Genomic DNA, 11,726 nt, shown 5'->3' on the forward strand with positions numbered 1-11,726 from the left:
CTGACATGAGCACGGTGTGAAGATTCAGTTCCTGAGTGGCCCTCATCATACGGGCGTGTCACACTGAGTGCATCTAGGGTTTAGAGAGACATGTTTTTCATACAGTGTGATCCTTCAATATGAACTGACAGTGGTATCCAGTGTTTAGCTGAGAAATGGTTATCATTTCCAAAGTTGGAGTATAAATTGTATACACACACACATACTTACATACATACATACATTACATGTGTGTACTTTCTGGTTGCTTCAGTAGGACTTTTCTAGGCTTCTTTGGACTATGTGTGATATTTTACTTCAGGGACTGAATTTCACAGCTGCCTACTATGCAACTTTGTAATTTTTTTGAAAGCACAAGTACTATATATAAATGAAAATGCCCATCCCCTCCCTGCTTTCTAAAAAAGTGCTCAGAAACCAGGTCTCAGATTGATTGCGTTGCTTTCCCCATACCCTTTCACCCTGCCTCATCTTGCCTCAGGGAATAGCGAGGCTTTCTGAGTCACCCAGACAATATCAAGGTTCCCAGCCATGTTTTCTGCTAATACTGTACGTGTAATTATTTTCACCTAAAACACAACAATTTAACTGAGTTTTATAAACCATATTAGGCCCCCAGGGTACTTTATCTGCTTCAGCAATAAAAGATAATTCCTACATTCCTAAGTGTTAACCAGCGGGACAGATAGAAGATACAGGTAAATGGCAATTTGTGGGAATAGAATGTTTCATCTGTAGACCTGTGGTTCTTGCTAAAATGGCAGAAGGATGAAGCCTAACTCTGATCATTTGATATTTAGTCCTGCTTGTAATTACTATTAGCATTTTGCCAGAATGTTTCTGTTTTCTAGTTATTAAAAGAAGCGACAGAATCGAGGCACAAATACGAACAAATGAAACAGCAAGAAGTACAACTAAAACAGCAGGTAACTTCACAGCAGGGGAGAGTACAATTTGTAAGAAAAATCTGTGGTTCCTTTGATTCTGCGTATCTTCAGTCTCCTCTAAGATGGTTTTGCTTTTTGCTTTTTCCCAGCCAGAGCTGACCAGGATTGAGGCAGAAATCTCATGGCCCTCTTGGGATTTTCCACTTCATTTAGGTTAACTACCTCATCGCAATTTGCCCAGCACTTTCCTGGGTTTAGTACTGAAAGTCTTGTGTCCCAGGAGATGCCCCATCTCAGCCAGCCTGGGATGGTTGGTCAGCCTGTCTCCAGTAACCTTTCCAAGAGTCCAGATAATTCCTCCCTTTTTCAGTCTGTTCCCACTACATTTCCCACTAAAGGAAAACTGAGACATCTGCATATTTTATTTATTTTGTATTAAGTTGAACTGCATGAAATTGCTAAAGAAGACAAGAATATGTCCTTGGCCTAAAAAAATGGCAGTTTCATGTCGTGAACTCTAATATTTTTAGAGTTTTGTGCTATAAGCACATAAGTTATTTTAAAAACTACATATAGCTGGGCATGGTGGCATGCGCCTGTAGTCCCAGCTACTCAGGAGTCCGAGGCAGCAGGATCGCTTGTGCTGGTGTTTTTCATCAGGGCCTTCCCTCTCGCTCAGTCCAGACCCTGTAAGTGTGTCCTACTGTGATCTCTCTCTGTGGTTACCTTGTGTGGAATGAGTGTAGGAGGAGCTATCTCCTTAAAAAAAAAAAAAAAAAAAAAAAAAAGGGTACAGGAAAGACTTGCTGTGGTTTTACAGATGGGTAAAATTAGGCGTTTGTACCTGTACATTCATCCTTTTTTCAGTTAACTAGATTACATTTGGCTGAAAGAAGTGTTACTTATTTAAAAGTTTATCATAAGTTTTCGTGAAGACTCTAGATTAGCTGTGATATAACACTGATACCTTGAGACTGACGTGGTCTTCACGCGCACCTCTTTGGAGCGCTGCTTTTCTTTGGGAACATCTTACAATGTGGTGAATTTAAGGTCCTATAAAGCTAGCCTAACTGAGTGTGAATATTCAAGAGTGTCAGATATGAAGAATCTTTGGAACTGAAGATCATGCCAGAAAGCTTCAAGATTTGAATCCCTTACTTATCAGCCCCATCCAGTCAGTTGTCCATGTAAATAGAGATGAGAATTGATGTGGAGAAGGTGTAAAGTCTCCAGATGGTTTTGGAAGATGTTCCTGAATGTGGGAGTCATTGATAATGCTGCAGAAGTCACCAGAGGGCCCTTTTACCAAGCCCGCAGGCCAGCTCCCATTCTGTTGTACTGTCACCACCGTAGCTTCTGTTGTCTGTGATCTGTACCACTCAGAGTCCTCTTATCCAGTCACTATTTTGTTTCCTTTGCTGTCACCTCTTGTTTTCCTCTAGCTAAATGTGGCCGTCCTTCCCAAGCATATCTCACCTTTTCTGCTGTCACTATGTCATTTCCCAGCATCTGCTGGTGATACTTTGTGCTGTCTTGACCCGCTGTTTTATAATCTAGCCATGGAGGTCCATGTGTGATGATAGGGGCCACTTACTGGCTACCCATCGGGCCAGCGTTGAACTCTCACATGGGACAGTCTTTATTTGGATGTTCCATCTTCAATAAAAGTGGACCATGGCTGCCAGGCACAGTGGCTCATGCCTGTAATCCCAGCCAAGGCGGGCGGATCGCTTGAGCTTAGGAGTTTGAGACCAGCCAGAGCAACATGGTGAAACCCCATAGCTGGGCGCGGTGGCTCACGCTTGTAATCTCAGCACTTTGGGAGGCTGAGGCGGGTGGATCACTAGGTCAAGAGTTCAAGACCATCCTGGCTAACATGGTGAAACCCTGTCTCTACTAAAAATATAAAAAATTAGCTGGGCATGGTGGCACGCACCTGTAGTCCCAGCTACTTGGGAGGCTGAGGCAGGAGAATCACTTGAACCAGGGAGGCGGAGGTTGCAGTGAGCCAAGATTGCACCACTGCACTCCAGCCTGGGCGACAGAGTGAAACTCTGTCTCAAAAAAAAAAAAAAAAAAAAGCCAGGCATGGTGATGTGTGCCTGTAGTCCCCTCTATTCAGGAGGCTGAGATGGGAGGATTGCTTGAGCCCAAGAGGGAGGTCAAGGCTGCAGTGAGCCGTGATTGCTCCACTGCACTCCAACCTGAGTGACCGAGTGAGACCCTAAAGGACCACATCAAAACTGCTGTAACTTCTAAATGTCCCTCAGGCACTAATACTGCTCCCTCCCTCTGCGTGAGCACCACTCTTGGCCCCAACCCCAGGCTTGCTTTGTCAGAGGCCCCGTCAGTGTCTGCTAACAAATCCTGTGTATTCTCCAGGTCACCCTGCATTTATCTTCCTGCTTTGTCCTCATCCCAGGCCAGGCCCTTGGGCAGACGTGGCTTGGCCATCTCACAGGGACCTCGTCTAGCCTGACAAACACAAGGTCACTGTGAGATGACTAACTTTCAGTTGGCTTCTGCGTCCACCACACCACAGTGTGTGCTGCTAACGTGCTTCCTGCATGGCCCGTCCCCCTGCTGGCTGTGGTTGGGCGGGCACCATCATATTCCACCCTGCCCCGCATCCTGTGTGCTAGGTGGTGCTGGTGAATATTCTGCATCCAGCACTGCTTTTGCTCTTTCTTGGCCTCTGAAGAGCCTTTATTCTTCTCTGCTTTTCTTGTATCTATCGTGTGATCTTGCCCAAAATACTTTATTCCTCTGGGTCTCTCTCTGTTCCCCTATCCTGAAAATAATGTCATTATGTTGGATGGTCTCTGAAAGGTTTCCTCCTGGTCTAAGATGAACTCATTCAGCTCACCCGTGAGGCCCAGCTCAGGCCTCCCACAGGAAGCTTCCCCTAAGTATCCTGAGCCTCACTGTGCCCTTCCCCTTGCACTTCTCTGGACTCCTTTCTAAGGGGGAGAAGATGGTGACTGCATTTTATATTCTGATTGCCTTGTTGGTTGGCATTTTTTTCCTCATCCTTAAATAAAAATTCCTTGAGGGTAGGACTATGTTAAGAGTAGATCTCGGCAGGGCGCAGTGGCTCACGCCTGTAATCCCAGCACTTTAGGAGGCCAAGGTGGGCGGATCACAAGGTCAGGAGGTCGAGACCATCCTGGCTAACATGGTGAAACCCCATCTCTCCTAAAAATACAAAAAATTAGCCGGGCGTGGTGGCGGGCGCCTGTAGTCACAGCTACTCGGGAGGCTGAGGCAGGAGAATGGTGTGAACCCGGGAGGCGGAGCTTGCAGTGAGCCGAGATTGCGCCACTGCACTCCAGTCTGGGCGACAGAGTGAGACTCCGTCTCAAAAAAAAAAAAAAAAAAGAGTAGATCTCTACGTTTTCTTTTAATTTTACTCTCACCGAATTCTTCTTCCCCAGCCAAACCAATTCTTTGGCTTCTGTTGCATTTTCCTCCCTACATTAAGGAAAGAGATACCATTGCTATCAAACTAAACTCTGCAGGTGGTATTCTAAAGGAATGATCTTTTCCCTAGGACAGTTTTCACATGGCAGGAGAGGGGTAGTTGGGCGAGCACTCCACATGCATGACGTTTCTAGTCACCACATCCTTCAGGCTGTGTTATGATCAATGGGTGGAGATCTAATATTAAAGTCAACAGAATGTCCTCAGTTTTCATGCATTTCTGTGGGTTGTCAGAACTTTAGCCATCTATGTCTGGTGTCCAAGGATTGGATGTGCATTTGTTCGTATTTCTATCACTTGTAATAAGTAACTGTACTACGTTCTTTTGAAAGTTTGGGAACGGAAATTGTTTGCGTGGAACTCAGAATGTTTCATACTTTTTTTCCGGTAGCTTTCTCTTTATATGGATAAGTTTGAAGAATTCCAGACTACCATGGCAAAAAGCAATGAACTGTTTACAACCTTCAGACAGGAAATGGAAAAGGTATTTGCATATTTTTAGTAGAATATTATATCAAATGGAATTTGTATAAGCTCTTTTAAGTGTGATTACTACTTTGCTGAGTTCCCATTGTTATGATACTGTCTTCATTTTCTCTTTAGTGATCCTCCAGTGGCATTTTTGGTCATTTTGCCCTCAGTGTACCCCAAGTAGCTAATGTCCTCTGTGCTCTCTTTTATTATAGTGAAATCCTATATTAAATGCAACTTGTTAGAAATAAAGTGGTGATTTTTTGGTGTGTTGCTGTTTTTTGTTTGTTTTAACCACTTTAGAGGATCATCCTCACCCCTCTCATAAAACTCTGTGACCTTGGAGATTAAACTGTTGAAAGACGTCCAAGCCTAGAAGAATAATCACATGTTTTGGTTGGTTGATGTATCAGTGTTTCTACCTTTTTTAGCTTCTCTGTTTTTCTTATCTTTACTCCCATGGAATTCTTTCTCCCCTGACCAAACCAATTCTTTTGCTTCTGTTGCATTTTGTTGCCTATGTTAAGGAAAGAGATATCCTTGAGATCAAGCTAAGGACCAAAATATGTAATTCTATACATATCCAGCCAGCCAGCCAGCCAGCCTTATTTTACTTGGCATCCTTCCCTTAAAAATGGAGGATTTAAAAACACAGTGTTGGGTTGGGGAGAAGTACAGTAGTGCCTGGCACTTTGTTAGCATTCAATAGATGTTAGTCATGACTATTATTAGATCTCACACAGTGATGGAGACCATGTGCCCTGGGTTAATGTCCCAGTTGCATCATAGAATGTGTGACTGTGGACAAGTTGTTTAACCTTTCTGTTCCTTCACTGTTAAAAATGGTAACAAAAAACCTGTCCTTCATGAAATAGAGTATTTCAGACAGTGCTTGGCACATTAACATGTACTCAGTTACCATGTGGCTGATTGGTGCTCAAATTACCACCTCCAGGTATTTTTAGACCTGGTAATCTGGAGAATTCCGTGAGCAGCAGATTCGTTCTGCCTGCCAGTCCTTTCCGTTGAGGCTGCAGTCGAGGGGGCGCTGTTAGGCACAGTGCAAGTGATAGCTGGACGCCAGCACAGACTCACTGGTGAGGTGGAACAGAGTTCCCGCCTCCTGGATCTGCCATCCTTCTGGTCCTCTGGGACTGGAACACATTCCTCTCTGTCCGTGGCTGCAGAGGTCACTATGGGTCAGCAGTCAACCTGGGTCTTCCACCAGCTCTTCCCACGGCCTTTGTCCCAGTTTGCCTTGTGTTACAGTTTTGTGGGTAATTACCCAAGGCACAGGGTGCTGGCTGTGTCTTGTCCTTGTTTCCCTTAACGCCACCTGGCTCAGTGCCCCGACCTGGATCAGAGCTGGTGTGCAGTCAACAGTGGATGAAGGCATATTGGGAATGTAGCTGGTTACAGGCATGGATAAATGCATCCTGAATTTCTGAAAACTCTGTTCTGGTAGCGTAGGTTTAACACTTCCCTGATTTGGGGACCCACTTTATCTTTAGCAAAATCTGAAGTAAATCAGCCTCATGACTTGTGAGGATGACCAAAGCTGAGGTATTAACTACTTTTATCTTCTTGGTCACTGGAGTCTTATGTGAATCATGCTGCCTTGAGTTCTAAAACTGATGTGTTCTTGGAGGTTGTGGTGGAGCGTCAGTTCTTAATGTCTTGTGGGGCTGAAGATCGCTGTCTTCCCAAGAATCTGAGGAATTCGTTTAATGGACAGAAAACTCAGTCATGGGCATTTTTTTCATACAACTTAGGGATAAGGAGGGCTTGTCTCTCACTACCCAGAGCTGGGATGAAAGCTGCACTTCAGCCTTAACTGAGTTCAGAGTGTGGTGGCTGACAGCTTCCTCCATGTGCTGCTGCCTCTGAAATGGAGATTGAATTTGGTTTTCTCATAATACAAACCCCCTTTGGTTCCACCCTCGGAGCTTCTGAGATAAGCTCTGCTACCGACAGGCAGGCACAGCTACTTCTATAAAGACACACACAGCTGTCAGCCGGGTGAGGCAGGTGCAGGGATGGGGGAGTGGAGGGGCACAGAAGCATTTTTGTGTAGTGGGACAGGGAGTAGAGATAAGGAAGGGAACTTAGAATTTAAATGTGCAATTGTGTTCACAGATGACAAAGAAAATTAAAAAACTGGAAAAAGAAACAATAATATGGCGTACCAAATGGGAAAACAATAATAAAGCACTTCTGCAAATGGCTGAAGAGGTGAGATGGTTTCCTGCGACTAAAGTGTAGTCTTAGTCATGGGGACTCCTTGAGTTCAGGTATCTATCCGGGCCGGGGACGTGTGCTCTAACACTACTGCCATAGCTGAGGACTCCAGCCCGAGTTGGGGCGGGGGTGGGGTTGAGTTGCTGGGTAAGAATCTGTGACTTCTTTCCTGGAAGTTAGGTTAGGGACAGGGCCCCAAGTGAGGGGCTGAGCTTCCTAACACCCAGTTAGCCAGCCCAGGCTTGTGTCAGAGATAGCGTAAAACGTCTAGATTTTGCTTTTTTCTACAGCAATGATTTTTCAAACTTGAGCTTGCATCAAACTCCCGCTTGTTAAGACCAGGATTGCTGGGCTCCACCCGGAGGCTCTGAGTCACTAGTCCTCGGGGCCGGAGGCAGGTAATCTGCCTTTCTAAAAAGCATGCAGGTGATGCTGATGCAGCATGTAGGGCCTTTCTAGCTTGACTTACTAGGCTTTCAAAAAAGCAACAAAGTACATTTTGCCTGTTTTATTATAACACTTCAGGAAAGAATATGCTGGGGCACATGTGTACAAGAACCTTGTTCTCGGCTGGGCGCAGTGGCTCACGCCTGTAATCCCAGCACTTTGGGAGGCTGAGGCGGGCAGATCACGAGGCCAAGAGATCGAGACCTTCCTGGCCAACATGGTGAAACCCCATCTCTACTAAAAATACAAAAATTAGCTGGGTGTTGTGGTGCATGCCTATGATCCCAGCTACTCAGGAGGCTGAGGCAGGAGAATTGCTTGAACCTGGGGGGCGGAGGTTGCAGTGAGCCGAGACTGCACCACTGCACTCCAGCCTGGGCGACAGAGCAAGACTCTGTCTCAGAAAAAAAAAAAGTCATCTTCTCATCTAAAAATTGGTAGAGGAGAAATCTATGTAGAAGTGAGTCATGTTCTGTATGTAGGCCTTTGTGTCTGCTAGTCTTTATGATGAATATCTTGAATTTCCTAATAGTTCAATAGGAAATGTCTTAAAAAGTTTGTCTTTGGCTCACGCCTGTAATACCAGCACTGTGGGAGGCCGAGGCAGACAGATCACGAGGTCAGGAGATCAAGACCATCCTGGCCAACATGGTGAAACCCCGTCTCTACTAAAAATACAAAAATTAGCTGAGCGTGGTGGCGCTTGCCTATAATCCCAGCTACTCGGGAGGCTGAGGCAGGAGAATCACTTCAACCCAGGAGGTGGAGGTTGCAGTGAGCCGAGATCACGCCACTGCCCTCCACCCTGGCGACAGAGCGAGACTCCATCTCAAAAAAAAAAAAAGTGACAAAAGGAATTTAATTTTGTCCCCCTGAAACAGTATCATGGTGCTATATCATTTGGTATAAAGTTATAGGTGCAGTCATGCTAGCTAGCTAGAATGTTAGGAGGCTGAAAAGATGGAACACGTTCCATAGGTGAGAAGTGTCCAATAAGGCTCAGCTGGCTTAATTTTTTTGTAACCTGATTGATACTTAACAAAGTTACAGAAATCCTCTTTTTTCTTACAGAAAACAGTCCGTGATAAAGAGTACAAGGCCCTTCAAATAAAACTGGAACGGTTAGAGAAGCTGTGCAGGGCTCTTCAAACAGAAAGGAACGAGCTCAATGAGAAGGTAGAAGTCCTGAAAGAGCAGGTATCCCTCAAAGCGGCTGACAGGGATTTAGCAACACCTGTGATACAGCCCTGTGCTGCTCTGGATTCTCACAAGGAGCTGAACACTTCCTCGAAAAGAGCCCTGGGAGCGTACCTGGAGGCCGAGTCCAAGAGCCAGAGAAGCACCGTGCAAAAGCCCCCGTCCACAGGCTCTGCTCCGGCCATTGAGTCGGTTGACTAAGATGAGGTGTGATCACTGTATTGAGAGATATATTTTGTGTATAACTTTCTCTGTTAGTAGTTAACTATTGGTTTTGTGGTGAAAATTTTCTTACTTTTTCTACCATATCTGTATTTTCTTAGAACTACTGGACTTACATGGTACAGGAGGCTGCTTAGCAGTTTTGAATAGTTTTAATCTATAAATTTTCCTCGGCTGTGTTGCACATCGGCCTCATTCTCCCTCCACTGGAATGCATGTGTTCATTGCCTTGTCCTTTCTCTCCCTGCTACTTGCACATTATCATCCTAATGAAAATTTCACTGACAGGGCCGACCATTACAAGGGAATTTTGTTCTGATGATGGTTCCTTAATGTGAAAACAATATTAATTTAAACGTCTTAGGTCCCCCCCCAATTAATATTATTCAAAAAAAGAAAATACCAAGGTGATTAGTTTTGTCTAATAACCCATTTAAATGCCAAGTAAAAATAAAACTCTAATGTTGGGTCAGAAACAAGCATATTTGACTGAAATTAGCTTTTTGAAAATATATCTTGGGATAAATTGAGATGGCCACATGGCTAGAATCCAAGTTTCAGCAGAATATGTATATAAAGATGTCACTTGTCAACAAAATAGTATATGCAGGCAAATCACTAGACAAATAAGCTTAGTGTTTATGTGACTGAACAGTCATCCCACTTTGGTTTCAGGTGTGGGATTTGGACCATGAGGGGCTTCTGTAGAGGATGGCGGTTTGTGTTTGATTCTGATTTGGGATTTGAGTACATATTCTCCACTTCCCATAGAAGGTCACTTATTCTTTGAAAACTGGTGTTGGTGTTTCCCGTTCAATGAAGTCCCTTGTCAAAGACAAGGATGGTCAATTCACGTGTAGCTTTCATGAGGCAGAAGTTTCTCCAATACTTTCTGGCTACTTGAAAGCTATTACAAAAGTTCCACCAGCAAAATACTCCAGGTTTTTCAAAAGGGAATTTTCATTATGGATCAGTAGTACCAACTGAAATTGATTTTCATTTGCAAAGCAAACACTGGCACCGACATTTTTACTTTGGGAAGACTTGGCAGAGTGTTAGGATCTATTACTTATGTGTTCAGTCTGTTTCTCACCCCCTTCTTAGTTACCATCTCTTTTTTTAAGAAGGAAAAAAAAGCCACAGTATTATCAAGGTCTCTACACTTGGAATGGGGGAACATTTGAAATTAAGCACGTAACTTTTGAATTAGTTCTTTGTTTCAATGTTGAATGTGGCTCAGTTATGCAGATGATTAATCAGGCTGCACTGATGGAAGTTTTGACTTTGTCCCTGGTATAATTTGCATTGAAATGCTTTATGAAATAAAAGGTTCTACTAGAACTGATGTTAGCACATTCCACTGAGCAAAACTATCAGACTGACACTTGTTAAATTGCTTACTGGACTGAATAAACTCTGTTTTGTCCAGTTAAAAGGGTTTTCTCTTTGTTACAAGTTTTATTTGTAAAGTCCTGTCACATTCATGGTCTAAACTGGGTTGAAAGAATTGAAAATTGTCCAACAGATAGGAAACCGCCTGGAGTGGAGGGTTGTAGCTAAGCCTCCACCATCAGTCATGTTAATTCAAGGGGCCAAACAGTGGAGGAAAAGAAATCCACAAAGTAGATTATCTAATTACCATTCAAAATGAGTCAGAAACAAAAAACAATACCCTCCAACAGCCTCTTATGAGTACACCCCGTTCTGCTACTAAAGAAATACTAGGCTCATTTCCCTGGGTGGGTGGGGGGGGAAATGCAGGTATAGATCAGAAATATAATCTACCTTAAAATTAGTACTAATGATCACATTTCACAAGAACTCTGCTGGATGTACAGCTCTTAACATTTTATTAAGCCATTTGTGTAGCCCACCACATTTCTTTGTGGTGCTTGTCCTGTGTGGAAGATTGTCAGTCTTCGGCCTGTTGCATACTTCCAAGGGCTTTAAAGCAATGTGATTAACCGTACTTGGCCTGCTGCTTTTGGCTTACTTTGTATTTTTAGCTAGATGCTACTGTAGTCTTGAAAGGATATGGATTCTGTCTGGGATGCATCTGTTCCTTTCAGAACCCTTCCTCCCATTACCCTGTGAATAAAAACAAATGGGGACCCCCTGAGAAGGACATCTTCCTACAGTGATCACCTCACCAGCCCAGTGTTGTGGCTTTGTAGCACACCCCCTTATCTATCATATTCTAGAACACTGTAATGCTACTAGGCTGGCCCAGAAAAGGTTTAAATGTTGAATTCACTTAAGTTGCATTTGTTGCACCATCATGGAATCATGATGTGTATTATTTATAGTGGCAGTAGACTCCAAGGTGTAGAGAAAACTTGGGTCTTGGGTAATATGGACCATTTCATCCTCAGACTTGTTAGGAGTACATTTCTTGGTCTTGAGACCAGTATTTTTCAGTTACGTATGCAACTGCCTTTATTACACCTGGTTATCACAATTCAATTCTCAGGTGTTGCAGAAAAATCTACCTCTTTCAGACTGTAGATGGAAATAACTGTGAAAAAATGATGCAGATATCTTCTAGTTTGTGCTAAACACACTGCTTTATTTTTACAGCCCACGTCTTTCATTGAGGATACGAATTGTTAAGAGGCAGTCTTGTTTTGCTTTTCAAAGACATTTTGTAGAGATTTTTCACTAATGTGAATCTGATTTTATCTACTTGATTCTGTATAGATTAAGTAAATATGTATGATAAACTTAACAGCTTCTGTGTATTCTTTTATTATCCATGTGGCCTTAACTGTACGAGTCCAAAGGTAC

At 43.6% G+C, this 11,726-nt stretch overlaps 1 protein-coding gene across 1 annotated transcript in view; it reads left to right on the forward strand.

The window, feature by feature from the left end:
* The window catches only part of TXLNG (taxilin gamma), a 57,569-nt gene extending 45,902 nt beyond the window's left edge, over positions 1-11,667 (forward strand). Inside the window, exons 7-10 of the mRNA XM_050777649.1 lie at positions 852-926; positions 4,759-4,851; positions 6,975-7,070; positions 8,595-11,667. Of these exons, the coding sequence (XP_050633606.1) occupies positions 852-926; positions 4,759-4,851; positions 6,975-7,070; positions 8,595-8,921 (591 nt within the window). The 3' untranslated portion in view covers positions 8,922-11,667. The remainder of the gene's footprint in view (positions 1-851; positions 927-4,758; positions 4,852-6,974; positions 7,071-8,594) is intronic.
* Positions 11,668-11,726: the final 59 nt, after the last annotated feature.

This window comes from Macaca thibetana, chromosome X (genome assembly GCF_024542745.1).
Source record: "Macaca thibetana thibetana isolate TM-01 chromosome X, ASM2454274v1, whole genome shotgun sequence".
Taxonomy (NCBI): Eukaryota; Metazoa; Chordata; class Mammalia; order Primates; family Cercopithecidae; genus Macaca; species Macaca thibetana.